The 22,291-nt window shown below is 35.6% G+C and overlaps 1 protein-coding gene and 1 pseudogene across 2 annotated transcripts; one reads left to right on the top strand and one right to left on the bottom strand.

Annotated features, from left to right (window-relative positions):
• Nucleotides 1-1,896: 1,896 nt before the first annotated feature.
• Nucleotides 1,897-2,995, bottom strand: LOC306656289 (protein lin-7 homolog C-like; annotated as a pseudogene). The gene has a single exon. The product of its transcript is annotated as a protein lin-7 homolog C-like (transcript).
• A 2,049-nt stretch (nucleotides 2,996-5,044) lies between these two features.
• ZNF286A (zinc finger protein 286A) lies at nucleotides 5,045-22,035 on the top strand. The gene is made up of 7 exons (XM_079131698.1): nucleotides 5,045-5,119; nucleotides 5,516-5,753; nucleotides 6,719-6,807; nucleotides 10,619-10,733; nucleotides 12,243-12,335; nucleotides 17,888-19,141; nucleotides 20,004-22,035. Exons 2-6 carry the CDS (start codon nucleotides 5,699-5,701, stop codon nucleotides 19,117-19,119), a joined length of 1,584 nt encoding a protein of 527 aa, XP_078987824.1. The 5' UTR covers nucleotides 5,045-5,119; nucleotides 5,516-5,698; the 3' UTR covers nucleotides 19,120-19,141; nucleotides 20,004-22,035.
• Nucleotides 22,036-22,291: the final 256 nt, after the last annotated feature.

The raw sequence follows: 22,291 nt of genomic DNA, 5'->3' as shown, positions 1-22,291 counted from the left end.
GCTCTGAGGGTATTCTAATATGCAGCTAAGACTGAGAAATACTGAGTCAACTCATTTAGAAGTAATAAGAATATTAAAGGAAAAAATGGAAGGGGGTGGTTAACATTTATAATTTAGAAATCAAGCACTGATTATACTTACTATGTGCCTAGCTTTATTAACAAACCATCCATTTATAAGATGAAAATTCCCTTCATTTCCTCATCATACTAGATCACCTTTGTACATCTTTGCTACTGAACAAACCATTCTATGGACAAGATTTAAAATTCTGAAATATACTATGAAAACTACCATAATGAAAACAAACTACTGCTACTCATGCTCAAAGGTACCCAGCAAAACTACTATATTTGGCTCTTTAAGCTATATTTATTTTAAGAATTATAAATAGGTGCCAACCCACACAAAAATCAGATTGTGGATTACTGCAAAAGAAAAAACAAATACCCCAGCTTATTTAATTTACTGAATTTCAATACCAAAAGACACTTAACTTGGCTGAAAGTTCTGAAACAGCTGAGGCATTGAACCAGGAAGCTATAATTTATAAGGAAATGCTGATATATCCTAAAGTTACTGTTGCTGTAGCTATTTTAAAATAAGATTTCTTCGGGGTTTTTTTATACTGTAATACAAGAATACAAGCATAACAATAATATTACTGTTTTTATATGCACAAATATTTCTCTTTAATATATAAAGCTCTGCAACAAATGCCTTTAATAAATCTACAATTAAATTAAGTTCATAATTCTATACTACTTTGGTCCCAACATTTTAAAAACACACATTTAATTTTGAAAATATACAATTTAACAACATGATCCAATCAATAGCAAGCATGTTTTGTAGTGGACTAATGACACATTCAACCATGCAGTCCAGTGTTCAATACCTAAATTGATTGACTTATATTCTGAAAAAAATCACTGGAAACTGGAATAGTCTTTTAAGAATCACAGTGTTCACAAACATGCAGAAAGGGGTATACACATTTCGGTTCTTCCTTGAAGGAATATTACAATGCCCACTTTTTTTTATACTGTATGGATAATTATGCCAAATTCTTATTTTTTTCCTTATAGCATGTCATTCACAATTTTTAAAAAGTACAAATGTTCCTATGAGTTGTGACTGAAAATGAACTCTTAAAATTCAGCTTTTATGCAGACTTCAGTCACAATCATATACTAATAACTGCCATTTAGTAAAATAGTGACATCCAGTGGACAAATGACATAAAGTAACTTTCAAAATTCCCACTGTATTTGAATAGTAAACAAAGATTACATCTCTAAATCCAACCATTTTAATATGAATGAGTTCCTACTCATTTTGACAATCTACAGATTCTTATTAAATCACCTCACAGTTTTTATGGATCTTAACCATATCCTCTTTTTCCTATTTAACATTGATTCTTTAATCTAGTAAGATGTATAACTCAAGACTAGTGAAGTTAAAGGTATTACTTTTTCTTGTTTGTTTCTGCTATTTCCTACCACAAACTAACTGGCTCATCTCTAGGCATGGAAAGACCAAACCATGAGCAATGTATTTAAATAAAAATGAATAGCCTTAAAAAATTTGCAAGATGAAATCTGAACCTGGTTCGCATTTATACTTTTTGATATACTGTTGAATATAAATAGAAAGGAATATAATCATTAATGCTAATAGTCAAATTACATCCTCTTGCCTCACTGCTCAAATATTATGAAAAACATATTTTAGCAATGATTGTTTCAGTGTTTAAAAACTCACTTTTATAAATCAGTATAAATGAATACCCATTATACATGTTCAAATAAAAGTAAAAAACTTCCAATATGCTGTTATTATTTATCATTAATTATATATATTATGTGTATGTTCAAAGTACAAAATGCAGCAATGATGTTAACAATGACAGTGTAATGAATTATAAGTGAGACTGCCATATTTAATTTCTTGGAAATCTGTAAAGGAATTTTAGAGGTTAAAAAAATATAGTAAGCAAAAAAAGAGTTGGAAAACTGTTAATTTTAAATAAGTAGCCAAATGAAGAAAACATTCTTCCTAAAAAAAGATTAAGAATGTAAAAGTACATTTTAATATTAAAAAAGCATTTTTAAAAATCTATAACAACTTTATGACAAAATGTGCATTTGAAAAAGGTCTGTAAAAACAGCAGGACAGAATTTCCCTCAACATCTTTTATTTTTTCTTGTCAGAAAAAAGTGTATGCATCTCTAGAACCATAAATGATGTTAAAATAGGCATTTATAAAATGGCAAGGAGGGTTTCACGGGAAGTTTGTATTTTTTTTTTTTTTTTTTTTTAACAATCATTGGCATTGTGGCCATCAGTAGGTCACAAGTAAAACTTCTCTAGCTAAAAAGCAAAATGAAATATAAAGTTTTAAATGTATTAGGTCTGTTACCTACATTTTGCAGATCTCATTTTTTCAAAGTGTGACTCCATTTCTTCTAAGACTTTGGGTATATACTGTATTACTAATTTAACTTTTCCTTGGGCTGCTTTCAGCAGTTCTACAGCTTTTTCATGATGTTCTCCTCAATGCTCACTCCATTAACAGAAAGGAGTTGATCTACTCATTTGAGGTCCCCATGCCTATCAGCTATTCCACCTGGAATTATTCAAGATACATAGAATGGAGAGTTTTGTTCTTTGCCTCCCATAATATTGAACCCAAGACCCTCTTCTGTATGGGGTAGCTCAACATCTCGAGAATGAGAATGTCTTTCACTGGCAGCTAATGCAGCGACAGTAGCCTTTGTAGTTGCTTTAGCTCTCACTTCAGGACTGCTACTAATATCCACAGGCTCATAGACATGTTCATATACCTCTTTTACAGCATTGCAGAACGCATTCTGAAGGACTCTTTGTAAAGCCTTAAGTTTCTGTGGTGGTACCTCTTCACTCCTTTGTAGTTTTTCCAACAATTCAATTGCTCCCTCTCCAGATGTACAGGTTCCCCCAGCGCCGCCATCTAGAATTTACTCTTTATTTATGTTGTTAGAGCTCACTACAATGTTTGATGCTTTTCATAATTTTCTTGTTCAACTCTCAATGAGCATTTTGATCTAAAGGTCACTAACTTCTCTTTATTTCTCTATAATTCTTGGTTATTGTTTTAAAAAATGTTTTCTTCACCTCTTTTCTAGGATTCTAAATATACAATTTAGTCTGTCTCCATATTGCCAATATTCTTTTTATATTTTCAACTTTTTATCCCTTCCTTCTTCTAAAGAACAGTATAAGTTCCTTGATCTCATATGCTAGCTTTGCATTCACTCCAGGTATTTCTTACATTTCCTTCAACTCACCAGGAAAGACAAACCATAGATGAGTTGTATGTATATATGGGGGAGCAATGAGTTATCCCTTATTTATGTTGTTAGAGCTCTTATTAAAATACTAATAATCTTTCACTATAAAACAATATTACTCTATACCTGATGACTCAGAAAAACACACATTTATTGTTCTCACAGCTCCCGTAGGGAAGGGTCTGGGCACAGGTTTTTTTTTTGGGGGGGGTGGGGCAGGGCGGGCGGAGGGAGGAGGTCCTCAGCAGCCTGCTATCAAGGTGTCAAACAGGACCAAGTTCTCATAGGTAGACAATAGAGAATGATCCCTTTCCAAGCACAATGGGGTTGTTGAAAGGGTTCAGTTCCTTGCAGGTTGTGGGATTGAGGGCCTTAGGTTCTTGCTGGTTGTTGGTTAGAGGCCATCCTCAGTTCCCTGTCATGTGTTCTCCCAAATATCACTAGTTTCTTCATCAAAGTCATCAAAAGGATTCTGCTTGCAAGACAAGCATATATCACCTGTGTTGTATTTTATCAGTAAAAAGTAAGTCACGGTACTACTTATGCTCAAAAGGAGGGGTTTGTGCAAGGGTGTGACTACCAGGAGGCTCAGATAATGGAAGTTACATATCCTTTCTTGTGGGAACTGAAAATCATTTTGCCCCAAAATTTGTGCAAGCTACTGCAGGTTTTAAGCAGCAAAGTAATATCATTTTCTTGATGTAGAATGACTACTACTAGCCAGAAATTGTGGAGAATAGATTGATAGAAGAGAAAACATGAGTTCAGGAACCCAGTTAGGAGACTGTGACTGTAATCCTGGTGAATCAGTGACAGCCAGAACTAAAATAAAGCTAGTGGGAACAAAGAGGTGGAACAATTGGAGAGTAAAGAAATATATAAGCCTTAGTGATAACTAGACAGTGAGAGCAAAGGTTTGAGAATATTGTTCTTCTGACTTATGCAAATGACCAAATGGCAGTAACATTATTCAGTGAGAAGAGAAGTAGTGTAGACAAGATGAGTTTGAGGTGAGTAGGTTAGTCCCATAACAGAATTGGACTCAGCCACGTTCCTTTGGGAGAACAACTTCTTTTTTTGATAAATTTAAATCATTATGTATGTATGTATATATATATATATATATATGTATATACATATATATAATATATATAAATGGAGGGGTGCTTCAAATAACCTATTTCTCAAATTTATTAAAACTGGTTCAATTTTTTCAACTCATCTTACATAATACAGGAATTTTTAGGAAAGCAAGATCGTCTACGGATACAAGAACATTGGAATGAATGTGTAACCATGAACCTACTGCTCCTAAAAACACACCTTTAATACTGTTTGAATGGAAAGGATGAGTTTGGGGAGGACAAAAACATGGATAAAGGTCATACACTCTAATATACTTTAAAATAGAGTAATTTTGCGTTGAACTCTGCAGTTCTAAACATTGTGCTGTTCGGCACATGTGTAGACAAGGCGCGAAAAAGACCAGCCATTCAGGTCAGCGTTTGTGGAGATTCCAGCCTCCCTGGGTGAGCGATCAGACACAAGAGATGCTGCTCGGCATTCTAGCAGCAGGGAAGGAGCTCTCTGGATCTCTGATTCTACCAGTCCCGCCACACGTGCTCCCACCTGCCGAGAAACGAGCCTGACGGCGCGCAAGGCCTTCTGGGAATCGTAGTTCCGGGTGGAAGGGGCTGGTCGGCGTTGCCCCGCGGCTTCCTACGCATGCGCGACTCCGAGCTGGCCCGAGAAGTTCGTAGCCTTTGTCAGGCCCAGGATGGGAGGTGAGCTGGTTTTACCGATGCCGCCCCTCTGCGTTCTGCCTGGGAGGTGGTCCCAGGGGTCATTCTGTGCGTAGTCGGGGCCGGAGTGCTCCTTTGAGAAAGGAGTTTGGAGGGCAGACCTTGAGCCTCATCCCCTCACGCTCTGGCCTGAATCCTACCCACTGAACCCGGGTGCGAGCGCGACGGGCAGGCAGCGCGGAGCCCAACGGGGCACGCGGGGCAGTCGCGGGTCCTCGGCGAGTGCCCGGAGCGCCGCGGGATTTGCCTGCGCTGCCGTGCCGCGGCGGCAGCTCCAGCGCCATCTCTTCAGACGTTCCGTGTCCCCCGGGATCGCTCCCAACGCAGGGACGGGTATTTGAGGACCCACCCTCAGGGATGCTGTCCTCGGGTTTCCAGGCTCCCGCTCCGTAGGACCGAGGCAGGCTCCACCGTAAGAAAGAAACCCGACCTGACCTGACTTGAGACCTTTCCTCAGAGTCCCCTGAGGAAAGACAGAAAGGAACACTCCTAGGCTCCCCGGACTTCTAACTGCTCTGTCCATAGAGGCGTGACTTGGGTGAAGAGCAAAATCTTCAGGACATGGAGGAGGTGGTGATCATGGAGACAGATTTGGCCGGAATGCCTGAGAAAAAAGGTAGAATTGCTCAAGTGTTGAACTTCTGTGGAGGAAGGGTGGAATCCTTCCTTTTGGAGGGAAAAGGGTTCCGTTGGATAGGTGACATTTAGCAGAGATGACTGTCTCCATTGTCTTGGGGGATGAATGGACTTTTTGGGTGTAGAGGGTTTGGTGTGGGATCATCCCCTGTCCTTTCCATTGCAACCTGGTGCATAACGGACCCTTCCAAGCAACCCCCCAAATAGGAGTGAAAATGTTAATCTGAGATGTGAGCACAGCCACAACCACTTTTCTCACTTGCTCTTCCTTTCAGATGATTTCCCATTCTAGTCCCCATTAGTGGATCTGAGAATTCAGCTTTGTGATTGACAAAAATTTCTCCACATCTGTTGTCCCACTTTATCCATACAGTTACCTGTGATTTCAATTCTGTGCAGGTTTGATGCTTTGTTTGTTTTAGTGGTGGTGGTGTTTAACATGCAAAACAGAACTGGAAGTCATCAACTGACTTTCAGTACTACTAGACCAGTAGTTTATTCTGTGACCTCTAGCATCAGAATCCCCACCAAAGTTCCTACCCCATGCTTGATAGGTTTTTAGAGTACACTCCATATTCAATCAGTGATAATTATTGAAGTGAGGTCCAGCAATCTACATTTTAAATAAGCTTTTGGAGTAGTTTTTGAGAACCATTGAAACTCTTTCTCTGATACTAATTTTGTGTAGATTGAACTGGGAAATTCACTGACTTAATCTAATTTCAAGATCAGAGAGGACCACTTTCCAAAATGCAATACAATTATAGCAAATGAATTTAAGCCTGGTGTAGCAACATTTTCCATAGTTCTGGGAGGCAATAGGTTGTTTGGGGTCCTTTCAGTCTCCATGGTAGTAAGGGTACATTTCGTGTGATAGAGGGATTTTTAGATTTGTAAGTCTCACTGGCATCTCAGTCCCCATCATTACTGCTTTCTTTCCCTTAGCTGTGTCTTCCCAGGACTTCCCCCTCTGCCAGGAGAAGAACACAGAAAATGAAGAAGTGGCAGCTATGCGCCTCACAGCCAGATCACAGGTGAGTGTGAGTCTACTGATGATTGAAATCCCATGTTATATCTCAGAGTACAGGTGTACTTCCTTCTTTTTGATAGGAGTTTCTTTATTTACTAGAGCCCATCTAGAGTGCTGAGTTCTAATTCTAAGAAGCTAATGAATTCAGTAGGAAAATTTTTCTACTTTTTCGTAGTGCCTCACTTCTCCATCTAGTTTTTGTTGTCCCTCTACAGGCAGGTAAGCAACATTTCCCTTCTTTGGCCTACCATTTTCTGTGCTTGGTAATGTGGGAAAGTATTTTAAAGATAATGTGGTAAATGCTCCTTACAACTTACATTTTTCTCTAGAGTAAAAATAAGTGTGATACTGTATGTAGGAGTTTAAGAAAACACCTTAAATTATAAAGTGATTAGAAGGTAATTAATACTCCAATAGTTCAAATTAATGCTATAAAAGGAAAGCCTAGGAAGGGTAAACTTACCATTAGACTCCAGTCTAGATCTCCAAGGAGGCAAATGCTGGAGAATTATTTCTGCAACTTACATTTATATCATTGCCACCCCTGCCCTGTGCAAGAGCAGCTATGGCAGATATTACAGATTTTTTAATTTATGTGGTTTGTCTTTGAGCTTTCAATTTTTATTTAAGGAAATTTGATAGAAAAAAAGAACTCTATGATGTGTACAACATACTATGATTCCTTAATCAGCCTTCCTCGTTACTACTGTAATCCAAGATATAAATACAAATACATATTGTTAGTGTTTATAAAAGTGACCTCTCAGGTTCCTTTATATACTTGCCTGTGTTCATTTGCTTCTCAGTTCCCTTTACATGAGTCTGTGTTCATTGGTTTCTCAGTTGCCTTACATGAGTCTTGGAGACTTTTCTAGTCAAGAAGTTTAAAATTGCATGTGATGAAACTCAAACAGGCTTATGCAAAAAGAAGTATTTATTGCTGGGCACTGTGGTGATTACACCTGTAATCCTAGCAGCTGGGGAATCTCAGGCAGGAGGATGGCAAGTTCAAAGCCAGCCTCAGTAATGGCGAGGTGCTAAGCAACTCAGTGAGACCCTTCTATAAATAAAATACAAAATAGGGCTGGGGATGTGGCTCAGTGGTTGAGTGCCCCTGAGTTCAATCCCTGGTACCCTGTTCCCCCGAAAAAGTATTTATTGACTGATATAACTGAAAACTCCAGGTCTGGCTAAATAGAGGCTCAAGCAGTAAGATTAAAACCTATTCTGCCCATTTCACTGACCTTTTGATTTGCTGTCAAGCAGGCTTTTCTTCTACTGCTAGCCTCAGATGAGTTTAGGTTTCCATATTCCTGTTTTGAAGTTCAGGGAAAAATGGCAGCTTCTCTCCCACTCATTCCAGCACATGTACTAGGATGAATTCTAACAGATTAGGCCCTTTCCTGGATCATTATTGGCCTTGTCTAAGTGTAAATTCTCTGTGGAATATATTTATATCTGTATATATAAACACATTCTAACCATGACTGCAAAATGAAATCAGAACTAGAGAGGCTAAAAAATGGCCTTTGGGAGGAAAATCAGTGTATAGGTACCAAAAGAAGGGTGAATGCTTTATATGTTTTAATACTTTGATATTAGATTCAAGACTGTTACAGCATCAGGGTGATTGAATCTTTTATGGAAATTAAAAATGAAACTGTTATTTTGTGTTTCATTAGATTTTGATTTTTTTTTTGATGTTAATAAACAATATTGGATTTTTTTTTTTTTTTTTTTTGGTACCGGGAATCGAACTCATGGCCTTGTGCTTGCAAGGCAAGCACTCTACCAGCTGAGCTATCTCCCCAGCCCTGGATATTTTTATTAGATTTTAAAATATTATTTTTTAATTCTTGCTCATTTAACAAGGCAAATATCACAGAATATAGAAATACAAAGATATTATTACTTCCCTCCCCAAATTTAGTCCCTCACCTCTTCCTATAGAGGATACGGTCCAATGTATATTTTGCATATTTTTATTGAGCTTGTACTACTATATTTAGACATGTGGTTTAACTGTATTTTGTTTTCCTGCCAATCCCCATCCTTGGGATAATATTTTGTTTGGGTTCTTAAGTGGGATGTGACTTTTAGAAACTGTTTTATGGAAATTTACATTCACATTTAGCATTAGCATATATGTTTCAAATTTTTCTTGCCAGTGATGTTTATAATTCTGTTTCCTATGCTTTCTTTGTTTTTTGTATATTTTCCTACCTTTTGTACAATTGTTTGTATTTTTTGTTTTTCTGATTTTCCTTCCTTATAACAACCATAGGCCCCTGAGTGTTGATTTAACCATGTATGTGCAGAGTCTGGGATCAAGGTCTTTTTTCTTCATAACATCTTTTCCATTTAGTGACTGCTTAGTGATTTTTACATTTTCTTTTCAAAGTCTGATTGATTGATTGATTGATTGATTGATTGTTCGTTCGTTCCAGGGCACTTAACCACTGAGCCACATCCCCAGCCCTTTTTATTTAGATCTAGGGTCTCAATAAGTTGCTCAGTGCCTTGTTAAGTTATTGAGGCTGACTTTGAACTTGTGTTCCTCTTGCCTCAGCCTCCCAAGTTGCTGAGATTGTAGGCTTGCACATGGCTTTTATTTCTTAAATCTCAGATTATTTCCATTTTGTAAACTTTATTTTGGAAAAACTATAGACATAAGAAATGTTACAAAGATTACAAAGAGATCTTGTCCAGGTTCTCTAGAAATTAACATTTTTACTTTGTATTATTCTTTTTCTAAAATTAGGACATTAACAATGGTTTCATACTGTACCTGCTGACCTTCAGATTTCCCATCTGTCTTGTTTTTCTGTTCTTTCCTACAGTGCTTTCCATTATCCTTAATTTGTTGTTGTTATTATTTAACTTGATTTGTATGCTTTTATTTATTTACATTATTTTTTTAAATGAAATGAAAGTGTTTAAAGCTCTGAAATTTCCTCTGAGTACAGTTTTAACCATTTGGCATTGGGTTCTACATTATTTCATTATTATTTGTTAGTGTTTGCAAATGCTTCATGATTGTTTAAAGAGAAGGCATTTTCTGTACTATTACACCAACTGTAGAATATTATTTTCCGAAGTTTGTTTATATATGTTTGTTTCAGTAGCCTTAGACTATTATTCCCTTTCCCTATGACTTTACTTAAAGGGCATGTTCAATACTGATACATTTCTATCTCCTTATAATTCTTGTATCTTTTGTGTTATAGAAACAAAATCTGAATGGTATTTTACACATAAACCTGTGTGAGTTAAATCTCAATCAGTTTGTTGCAGTCATTTTTCCAATTTAATACCTTTTACCTTGAATTACTTATGTTTAATGGGTTTTGGTGCTCACTGCCAGTGTTTTGACAACATGGCTTCTGTTTGCAAATTCTGTATTGCAGTTCATCTTCTGAAGGTTGATTCTTCAAGTCTTTATTAGGGAATCACAGGGGAATTGTATAGACCTGTTTTCTTTTTTCCTCTACCTATATTTTGTTTACTTTGCCAAACAATATTGTTAACTCATTGTCAATATTTCATTCTCCAGAAAAATTGTAATCTCTCAAAGGAGAATCCATGATCTTATTTCATTTGGTTCTCATGTTGAGACCAGCACAGTGTGCCTGGCACCCAGTTGATATTCACTGACTATACATAGAATGTTCAGATTCCAAATTGTTAGAATACTTTTGTCACTTCCCTTTTTGAATGTTATCTCAGGCCTTTGCTTCAATTCCAGCTGAAACTGGGGGATAAAAGGCAGGCTATCAAGTGAAAGATGGTAAACACAGGTATGTTTTGTGTCTTAGGAAAGAGTGACATTCAAGGACGTGGCCATGGACTTTACTCCAGAGGAGTGGGGGAAGCTGGATCCTACACAAAGGAATGTGATGCTGGAGAACTATAGGAACTTGGTCTCACTTTGTAAGAATCTTCATGACTCTGAAATCTGCTTATGTGGATATCATTATTTCATTAAAAATGAAATAACTTCATTTTTGCACTCATTTTTGCATTCAGAAATCATGGAGTATTAATTCTTTGGAAATTAGAGAAAAATCTGTTTCTAGAGATTTTTGTTGTTTTTTTGTTTCTGTTTGTTTGTTTTGCTGGGAATTGAAGCTGGGACCTTGACCCTGCTAAGAATACACTCTACAACTGAACCGTAACTCCAACTAAGAAAACTCTATTTCTGTTCTAGGATCTTGGTGAAATGTCTATGACTATTGTGTACCAGGATTCAAGTGACAGCCTAATTCAAACTAGCTTTAAAACAGGAGAAATCTTGATTCAGGAAATCAAATATGTCATCAGGAATTTTATTTATTTATTCTTTTATTTATTTATTTTTTTGGCAGTGCTGGGGATTGAACCCAGGGCCTTGTGCTTGACGGGCAAGCTCTACGAACTGAGCTATATCCCCAGCCCTTATTTATTTATTCTTAATCTTTATATTAGCTTTATTTTTAGGATCTCTCTGTGTGGCAGAGATGGCCACTGGCAACTCTAGGATTACATTGTTCTTCAGTTAGAGAACCGAGCAAAAAAGAAAATGCATGTTTTTGTGAGGGGTGGAAAGATAGTAGCCCTTCCCAAACCTCATGTAACAAATCCTCAATGAAAGCAACTTCTAATAACCAGAAAAGGAGGAAAGGAAAAATATTAGCAGACAAAAACTCCAGTGACCCCCCAAAAAACCAAAGGCCAAATGTTTTCCCTGATAAGTGGATGATGATATATAATGGGGGTTGGGGGGTGAGAAAAGAATGGAGGAACTTTAGAGAGCATAGAGGGAAATGAGAGGGAGGAGGCGGCGGGGGTATGAAAGATGGTAGAATGAGATAGACATTACCCTATGTACATGTATGATTACGCAAATGAATGAATCTACATTGTGCACAATCATAGAAGCAAAAAGTTGTACCCAATTTGTGCACAATGAATCAAAATGCAGTCTGTAAAAATTTTAAAAAAATAAAAATAAAAAAACAAAAACAAATGAACTCTAGTGACCTCAGTCACAATTTTGTGGTGCCTCTGAAGTCCCAAGTTTTTCCCCAATCTTCCCATTAGTAAGAACTAATCTGCAAGATTGCTCTAGATTTCTTTTATTTATTTAAGTTGTTCTTTTTAGTTATACATGACAGTAGAATGTATTTTGGCAGATTATGCATACATAGAGTAAAATTTTTTGTACAATAAAGAAATTAAGAGACAAACCCAGTTTAACTTTCTACCAGGCCTAAACTCATACTGCATTTATTTTTAACTCCATTTAGAGGCCCATCTCCCTTATTCTGGATCTTATAACATTTTGTCTTTGTAGATTATGGGGCTGCGACTATACTGCAGTGTAAATTTTTAGGCCCATCACAAAAAGCTAAGTTCCATTTCCTCATTTATTTCTCCTTTTTTTTTTTTTTTAATTAATAGGGCTTCCAGTTTCCAAACCTGAGAATTATAATCTGGACAGTGGAAAAGAACCATTAAAACTTGAGAGAAAAATTCCCAAAACCAGCTATTCAGGTGAGTCTCATAATTGGGAATCTTCAGAAATATTCAGCAGAACAGTAAATAAGTGGCATTTTTTAATGCTTAAGAAAGAATATTAGAAGTACCTATGCGTTTTTATTTTCAGTATTTTATTTTAAATTCTAAAGCATTTTAAGTACACACAGAAGTCCAGAAAATAAAATAACATGTATTCATCACCAATATTAAATATACATGCTAATATTTTACTTCATGTGCTTCTTTCTTCTTTCTTTTCTTTCTTTTGTTGTTGGCTTTTTTTGGTCAAATATATAAAATATATAAAATACATAAAAGCATCAATACTATAAATGCTATGATTTTTTTTTTTTTTTTTTTTTTTTTTTTTTTTTTTTTTTTTTTTTTTTTTTTGTGGTGCTGGGAATCGAACCCATGGCCTTATGCTTGCAAGGCAAGCACTTTACCAAGTGAGCTATCTCCCCAGCCCAAATGCTATGAATTTTCACAGACCAGATGCATTCATGTAACTACTGCCCATATCAAGGAAACAGCTTTACCAGTACCTCTTGAAGTACCCCTGTGCCCTTTTTTAGTCACCTCCCTCCTCCCAGGGATAAACTCATCCTAACTTGTAATATCATTGGTTAGTTTTGATGTTCTTGAACTTTATATGAATGGAATCACTTTGTATATATTCTTGTGTCTAACTTCCTTCACTGAACCATTAACTGTGAGATATGTCCATGTTGTGACCTGTTGTTGTAGTTCATTCATTCTCATTATCATATGGTCTTTCATTATGTCAGTATCCAATTTATTTATTTATTTATTCTCTTAAAGATTGGCATTTTGATAGCTTCCAGTTTTGGGTTATATGAATATTGCTGTTATGTACATTCTTTCATGTGTCTTTTTATGAACAGATACATGCCTTTGTTGGATATATACATGTAGGTAAAATTGTTGAGTCATAGATTAGGTGCATGTTTATTTTTGGTAAATATCACCAAAGTTTACAAAGTTAACATACCCATTATATTCCTACAAGTAGAAGATGTGAGTTCTAATTGCTCCATATACTTACCAACACTTAATACTATCTGTCTTCATTTTAGACATTCGTGTGTATGTGATTTTTTTTATTTTTTAAGAAGTAAAACATATTAGAGATTTAAAGTCCTTTCATTATTTCTGTAGAATTACTCTATCTCAAAATTGATGTGAATTATTCCAGTGTTTACCAGTGTGTATGTATACATTGTATTTTGTTGTTTAACCTATGTTAACTGATGAATCATGTTTTTTTTTAAATTTTAACTAATATGGATTATGTCCTTAGTTTGAATATGTGAACAGTTTAATTTTACTGTTTTGCCACTAGTAACAGAATTGCAGGCTTCTGTTTATTGATACATGTTCATCTTCAGAGTTGGCGTTAAGGTAAACAACTGGAAGAATAATTACATGTTAGTTTTATTAGGAATTGTCTGGGTTCCATACCCACCTTAGCCTATAGTTGATGTTATCAGACTTAATTTTTTACAGCCTGGTGGATCCAAAATGCTATTTTGTGTTTTTAAATTTTCATTTCTCTGAGTGATAAATAAGAGTTTGAGCATTTTTTGTTTATTGGCTCTTCATGTTTCCTTTTTTGTGAATTGCTTATTAATATCCTTTGTTCATTTTTTAAAAATTGAACTGTTCAACATCTTTCTCTTTGAGTTATTTATTTTAGATTCTAATGTATGACAGTGAAAAAAGAAAGGTTCTTCCAGTCTTGGCTATTTTATTTTATTAAGCATATTGAATTTTTTAAATTTTAAGGTCAGATTTATTGATTTTTTTATAGTTTAATTTTTGGAAGTTGTCTTTCTTATTCCAATGTTAGAAAGATTATCTTATTCTAAAATGTTCAAATTTTGTTTTAAAGATATTTTTGTATATGATATGAAATAGGGAACAATTTTTTTCTTTTTCCAAGCTTACAGTCCATAATCCAAGATCATTTATTAAATTATCTTTCATCATAGATTTGAATTGATGTTTTTGTAGTAAACCCAATTCCCCTATATACTTGCATTTGTACCTGGATTTATTTCTGAGCTCTCTGGTTTACTTGTCTGTCTATGCTCTAACACCATACCGTTAAAAAATAATAATAAAAACATTTTTTAAAAACACTTAGGAAGAATTTTTCTAAAGAAAAAAAGTTTATATATACATATATGTTATAGATCATAAAGAAAATTCTTCCAGAATGCACACATGAACATATTATATCTTATAAAATCCTTCCTGAATATTCTTTTTAAAAAATATATTCTTTTGAATACTGAAGGAGTTTAAAAAATCTTTCCCTGTGATTGTGGATATCTGTCTATTTCTCCTTGTAAGCCTTTCCATCTTTGTGACTTGTCTACTTACCACTCTTCTTTTCTGGGGAGAAATACTGCTCTTTTCTTAGTGATCTTTGAGAATGCATATATTCACCCTTTGTTATGTTGCAGATATTTTTCCAGATTTTTCCTTTGTTTTGCAGTGCTTTTTGATGAACAAATTTAATAGTTTGTATTTTTTTTATTTTCTGCCTTTTGAGTATGCCTTTAAAAGTCCTTTCTCACCCCAAGATTACATACATATTTGCCTGTGTTTCCTACTGTATTTGTTTTTTAAATCCTTAATTTACTTGGAATCATCTCTTGCTTTTCTGTGTATCTTAAGTTAACAATTTAATGTTTGAATTGCTCAAGATTTGATTTTAATCTCCCTTTTATTTTGTATTCCTAGAGTCATAAATTTGAGTGTTTAACATGGGCCAGGAGGTAATATAGCTGAGCGAAGCAAGCAAGGTCAGAATGGTAAATTAGAGGAACACATGCCTCAACTGAAAGTAGTAGCCATTACTCCATTAGTTCTAATTCAAGGACTGGTGAGCTTTTTATATAAAAGGCTAGGTCGTATATGGTTAGATCTTATGGGACAGATGGTATCTCTGTATCTACTCAGTCTGCCATAATGATACAAAAAACAGTCTTATAAATGAGTGGATATGACTGTTCCAATAAAAATTTATTTAGAAAAATAGGCAGCAAACTATAGCTGCCAACCCTTGTTTGAACATGTCGTTGTTCTTCAGTATGCTTCCATTTTTTTTCCCAAGAGAAACCTAAAATCTGGTTCTCTGTGATATACCCTTATTTTTAGATGTTAGCAAATAATTTTAAAAAATTGTATAAGTGGTGAAAGACAAACAATATGCCTGAGGTCAGATTTGGCTGACTTATCATCTGTTCGCAGCCTCTACTTTCACTTTAGGTAGTCTCATCACACTCGTCACCAATTATCATCTATTCAGATAAGTCCCACATTTGTATTTCTGTCCTAGATCTCTTTTCAGAACTCCTGTGTGACTAGCTCATGTCTCTGTTTAATTATGTCAAAGATTCCTCAGTGCAAAGTGTTCAAAACTATGTATCTGAAATATGCCCCAATTCCCCTTTCCCAACGAAATCCTTTTCCAATAATTGTCTTAATGATAATTTACTGTCTTACCAAATCATACATGCCAGAAATCTATGAAGTCCTTACATTTCCCTCTCCCTCCCTTATCCAATTCACCATTGTATTTACCTAATTATTCTAAATATTTCTTCCTTGTTAATATCCTTCCATATTCTTTTTGTTTGCCTAAATTACTATGATAATCTCCCTGATTCCATCTTTACGCCCATCCCCCTCCGGATACTCCATTCTATATATCACAGTAAGAGCGTTTTCAAAATCAAAATTGGATCATGCCATCCCTTTGCTTAAAATATTTCAATGGCTTCTCATTTGATATTTATTGCAAAGATTATGTTAAATTTTCTCTCCTTCTGTGTGCATCAGAGCTGTGTGTTTTTCCCCAGCCATAGAGCCTAGCATGTGGTAGACATTCAGTAGTTACTTATTGAATAAAATGGATAGATGAGTAGATAGATAAACGAGTAGAATGTATTTGGGTATATGGAATAAAAGATAGATCTAACTTAATTTTCTTAGTTGTCATGGTACCTTTTCTTGAAAAAGGAAATTTTGTTCACTGAAATATCACCTTCCTGTTATCTTTAATTGTTACATATAAGAATATAGTTTATTTCTAAACTTGCTCTTCTGTTTCACTGATCTATTTATTCTTTTGAATCACTGTTTAAATTATTATATCATTTTAAAATGGTTTACATTGGCTATAACAATTCCAATATATTTATATTAGGTATATTTAGAAAGACTTAGCACCTATATCTGCCCTCTCTCCTCTGTTCTGATATTTTCCCTAAAGGTAACCATTTTTATTAGTTTTTCATTTATCTTTCCTTGGTTTTGTTTTGTTTTCCAGATTTTTACTGGTGCATTATAGTTTATATAATAATGAGATTTATTACACATTCATATATGCATACAATATAACATTATAATTTATCCAGTGTTACTCCCCAGCTATGTAATTTTTATAAGCTGATCAACACTAAATTTTCCTTACTGTAGGTTATGGTGATGTCTTCTATCAGGCACTTCTTTTTCTTCTTTGTCATTTTTTTTTTCTGTTTTGAACATACAACTTAAGATTCTTAAATACTTCTGATGAGTGAATATCCTCACTTCTTTACAGAAATTCTGGCTTGGTTAGTATATACCTTAAACTGTGAGAAAAGTTTCTCTAGGATCAGATATTCCTTGAAATTCTGGGTCTGTCTCTCATTTAGTCATTAGATTTACATTCCATCCAATCTTTCCTTGGTTTTTGAAAATAAAATCAAATAATATACTTGGATCTCCCTCCCCTTTGTCCTACACAAAAAGTAATAGCGAACTATAGATGTTCTTTTACAACTTGCTTTTAAAAAAAATACTTAATATATGCTGGAGATCATGTAGCAACATAGTAAAGATTTTTCTCATTTTTTTTAAAGTTGCATAGTACTCCATTGTATGTCCTATAGTTTATTCATTAATTTCTCTGTATTAGGTATTGGAATTGTTAACAGGTCTTTTACAGTGTTAATTAGCCTTGTTCAACCATCTCATATATTTGCCATTGTATCTTTGGATTTTTGGTTAGAAACACAAAAGCATGATTGAGAATATTAAAAGGGCACAGTAGAACTGAACATGTGTAGATTACAAGACTAAAAACTTCGAAATTACAACTGTTCACCAGGATAATTACCTAGATATTTATTATATCGATAGGTATTCTATTAAAAAAAAAAAATGGAAACTTTTTACTGATCCAGTACTGATCCAAGTGTAATCATTGCCTGCTCATCTACTGATGTATTGCTTCATCTGCATCACTCCTCCTACATTCTGGTCATCTTTCATACCTTCTAACTCTCCTGGATAGGGTGTACTTGTTTTCTCTGCATACACTGAGCATTTATTTCCCTCTCTTTCCTTCTCTTTTGCAAATCATCTAATAAAAATCAAATCCACTCTATCCTTGAAGGCATGCTTTTCACCTTCATTAACTCTTACCTATTACAGAACTGCCTTTTTGTTGAGCACAAAAAACGAAGAAAATTTACATTTCCAATGTCTTTCAGACATGAAGACTTTACCTGAGAACAAAGATTCAACTTCAGTGCAAGATTTTTCCAAAGATGATTCACACCAGATTGCAATAATAGAGAGACTGGCAAGAAGTAGTGTCTATGACTCCAACTTGGATACAGCTCTTGAATGTGAAAATTGGTTAGAAAGTCAGCAAGGAAAACAAGAGAAACACTTGCGAGAAATGTTTACCCATATGAATTCACTTCCTAAAGAAGGAGATCATGAACGTGATATATATTGGAAAACCTTTGGTCAGAAATCTGTCCTTGTCACTCAAGACAGAGTTCCCAAAGGATCTTATGCCTTTCACTCACTTGGGAAAAGATTGAAACAGAAATCAAATTTAATGAAAAAGCAGAGAACCTATAAAGAGAAAAAACCTCATAAATGTAATGACTGTGGTGAACTCTTCACTTACCATTCAGTGCTTATTCGACACCAGAGAGTCCATACTGGAGAGAAACCCTATACTTGTAATGAATGTGGGAAATCTTTTAGCCACAGAGCTAATTTAACTAAACACCAGAGAACTCATACTAGAATTCTCTTTGAGTGTAGTGAATGCAAGAAAACCTTCACAGAAAGCTCATCCCTTGCAATACACCAGAGAATTCACATCGGAGAGAGACCTTATGAATGCAGTGAATGTGGGAAAGGTTTTAATCGAAGCACACATCTTGTGCAGCATCAGTTGATTCATACTGGAGTGAAACCTTATGAATGTAATGAATGTGATAAAGCTTTTATTCATTCATCAGCACTCATTAAACATCAAAGAACTCATACTGGAGAGAAACCCTATAGATGCCTAGAATGTGGGAAAGCCTTTAGCCATTGTTCATCGCTTACTAAGCATCAGAGAGTTCATACTGGAGAGAAGCCATATGAGTGTAGTGAATGTGGGAAAACTTTTAGTCAGAGCACACACCTTGTTCAGCATCAGAGAATTCATACTGGAGAAAAACCCTATGAGTGTCTTGAATGTGGGAAAACCTTTAGCCGGAGCTCAAATTTTGCAAAACATCAAAGAATTCATATTGGAAAGAAACCCTACAAATGTAGTGAATGTGGAAAAGCCTTCATTCATTCATCAGCTCTTATTCAACACCAAAGAACTCATACTGGAGAGAAACCCTTTAGATGTAATGAATGTGGGAAAAGCTTTAAGTGCAGTTCATCACGCTTCAGACATCAAAGAATTCACACAGAAGAGCAACCCTGAAATTTGCTGAATGGGAAGAAATGTAAGTACATTTTATTGCTGTGTTAAACACCTAAGTGTTTAGGTGGACCCATAATGTGTGTTTGAGGGCCAATTCTATGGGCATCTAATTTCACTTGCCTAATATATAATTCTACCCATAGATGCAAAGTTTAATGTCCATTAATCAAGTAATTATGAAAACTTCTAAACAGAGATCTCAAAATTTTAATTCCCAACCTCCCAAACACTCACTTGTGGAAATTCAAGAAATCCTGGGAAAGGGAAGCAGTATAAACATTGTGAAATCCAGTCCCTGCTTTTCATAGTCATATACCAGAGGCTGGTTGTAGTCTCTTGCTTTGAAATTCTTATTTTGTAACTTAGGCTGAAATTTCATATCCTCATCAGAAAGACAGATTACACTGAATCCATAGTAGACTCCTACATATATATTCTTTCTCCAGAGTATCATTTCTTTTATATTAGCCATAGAAACTATGAAGGCCAAGAGTAGAAAGTTACTTAGGATTCACTTCCTTCCCCTTGAAGGTTACTGTCTAATTTTAACATAAAATGTATTTACAGCAAGTTGTAAATTACATTTAGATGGATTATGTTGGTCATAGATTTAAATACTTGTTTTTCTTCTTTTGTGAGATCTTCATTTTCCAATTCCTTGAGAATTACCCTGAAGTAGAGAGTGGGTCAGAATCTTAACTGTAGTTGTTGGTCAAGTCCATCTTGTCATTGATTGAATCCTTGGTTTTATAGTCAAAGTAGGGGAGACTTCATTTCTGTACATTATTCAGCTTTCTACAAACTGTGCTTTGTCACTTTTAGAAAAAGCCGCAGGATATTAAGGATCTGTAAAGTCAATAGATTCAATGTGTTATTTTATTTAGGATTCCAGTCAAGGAGAGAACTGAAGCAACTGTGAGGCACCAGGGCATACTTTCCTGTTGGGTATGGAAAAAGCTTATGAGACAGCCCTCAAGTGACTCACTTAAGGGTTAGTAGCTGCCCTTCATGAAGAAGTTGCCATTTTTCGTGTTGTTGTTCTTGTTCTCCATATGTCACTTGGTCTTTGTCCCAGACCCCTTAAGAAAGTGGACAAGGCACAAAATCACGGAGGCATATTAGCATAAGTTGCATGGGTGACCAAAAACCAGTGACAAAATTGAAAACAAAATCAGTAGTACAAATAAATATCTAGTAAAATGCTATACATATGTCAATTTTTGTTATATGAAAACTAGAGGAAAAAATTATAATCACAGATTCCATCTTTTCTTCTGAATCTTTACCTTTCATTCCATACATTTGCCCCCTCCACCTTATTCCTCTCATTAATCCTTAAGTTTTATGATTGAAGAAAATTAGGGGGTAGGTATAAAGAATTAATGATAATGGGGATCACTCTCATGAAGGCTGGAGTATATAAATCCAGCAGTGATGTGAATCACAGGAAATAAGGATGAAAGGCCTCTTCAGGAAGAGATTATGGAAACACACAGAAGAGGGTCAAAGTGGGTGGAAAGGATTAGGGTTCAGAGATCAGGGTGAGAATAGCTGACTCAATAAAATATAGGAAATGGAGTTCAAATCTTTCATCCTCTTAATCAGTATTAGTGGTTTAGAGCAGGCAGTAGCAAACCACGGCATGGACTCTTGGACCATGTCTGGCCCACTGCTTTTTCTGTGGATTTTGTTGGAACTCAGCCACACTCATCAGTTACATGCTGTCTTTGCTTTTCTGTGCAACACAGAATTGAATAGCTGCAACAGAGGTTGTGTCTTCAGGCTGCTATAATCCAATTCCATATACTGGATAACTTATAAACAGAAATTTCTCAACAGTTCTGGAGACTGAGAATTCCAAGACCAAGGCACCAGAAGATTTGGGTTCAGTGATGAGCTACTTCCTGGTTCACAGAGGGCTCCTTCTCTGTGTCCTCACCTGATAGGAGGGAAGAACTTTGATCTCTTTAGCCCCTTAAAAGTGCACTGGTCCCCTTCAAGAAGACTCCACTGGGGTGACCTAATCACCTCCTAAAAGCCCTACTTTGTAATACCATGACATGGGTGATTAGGTTTCAATGTAAGAATTTTGGAGGGGCATATTGAATCCTTAGCAGATTGTATGTCCCCCTAAAACATTTACTGTTAGGCTCATTATAGAAAATGTTAACTGGCCCCTGTCCTAGAGAATCCATGTCAAGAGGTGGAATAGAAGGATTAAACCCAGTCAGAGAAACAAGTGGAATGGAAAGTTATAATGATGGTGAACATACCCTTCCTCAGGGACTAGCCATTGTGGTTACCCTCTTAAGCTAGACTGGTAAGCAGAACAAGGCAGATAAATACCCTGAGGGACTGCTTGGGAACTCCATAGTCCTATTACTATTTTTAAGGTAATAGAATATTGGGAGAGAAAAAAATGGGGTGGGGGACAGAAGATGGGAAATGATGCATGAAAACATTCTTAATCACTAAGTTGCAACTATATATTATGGAGAGAGTTGTAGTTATTAAGGCTTTTTCAATGTGCCAAAAGCTTGAGTGAAAAGAAATTCATTTTGGAGACCAAAATTTGACTGATGGAAGAGACCAACATGGGCCTTTCAAAGCTGGGTGTGATTTCTGCCACTCCCAGTAAATAATTATGTGACCCTGAAAAAACTACTTAATCTGGGTTTCAGTTTATCTGTAAAGTGGGAGTAAGTCATCTCTTCCTCACAAAATTGTCACGAAGGTTAAATGAAAGTGCATATATAGGACCTAGCACATAACCTATAGACAGCCCCCTACTCCTGCCCTCTCCCACCTCCTTGCTCATGTGTTGAGTACTCTGAAGTCGCATGCTCTCTTTCTCTCTAAATATATAATGTTTATATCTTTTAAATTGTATTTTCCTCAAGTGACTAAGCATCAATCAGGAGAGTATCTCCCCACCTTTTGTTTACCAGTAAGGAACTGTGACTGTCCTGCTCTCCAACTTATCTTAAAGATGGATATTCCTTCTGAATATCACTTAAGCAAGGAGCTATCTGATAGTTTCAGACACTCAAGTTTACAACCTAATTGCAATAGTTAAGTTAAATAGTTAAGTTAAATAGTGTTAAGGAATTTGCTCTTTTACTGGGAACTCTGACCCTTTCCATTTTGTATTTGTCCTTTCTATGCCTAATGT

Source organism: Sciurus vulgaris (assembly GCF_902686455.1).
Source record: "Sciurus vulgaris genome assembly, chromosome: 3".
In the NCBI taxonomy this organism is placed as follows: Eukaryota; Metazoa; Chordata; class Mammalia; order Rodentia; family Sciuridae; genus Sciurus; species Sciurus vulgaris.
Note: the sequence above shows the minus strand (reverse complement) of the source record. Positions and strands in the feature narration are given on the sequence as shown.

Coding starts and splice junctions, on each gene's coding strand:
- ZNF286A (XM_079131698.1), top strand. CDS start 5,699: ATGGAGGAGGTGGTGATCATGGAGACAGATTTGGCCGGAATGCCTGAG. Junction 6,808..10,618: donor GCCTCACAGCCAGATCACAG/GTGAGTGTGAGT, acceptor TTTGTGTCTTAG/GAAAGAGTGACATTCAAGGA. Junction 10,734..12,242: donor TAGGAACTTGGTCTCACTTT/GTAAGAATCTTC, acceptor TTTAATTAATAG/GGCTTCCAGTTTCCAAACCT.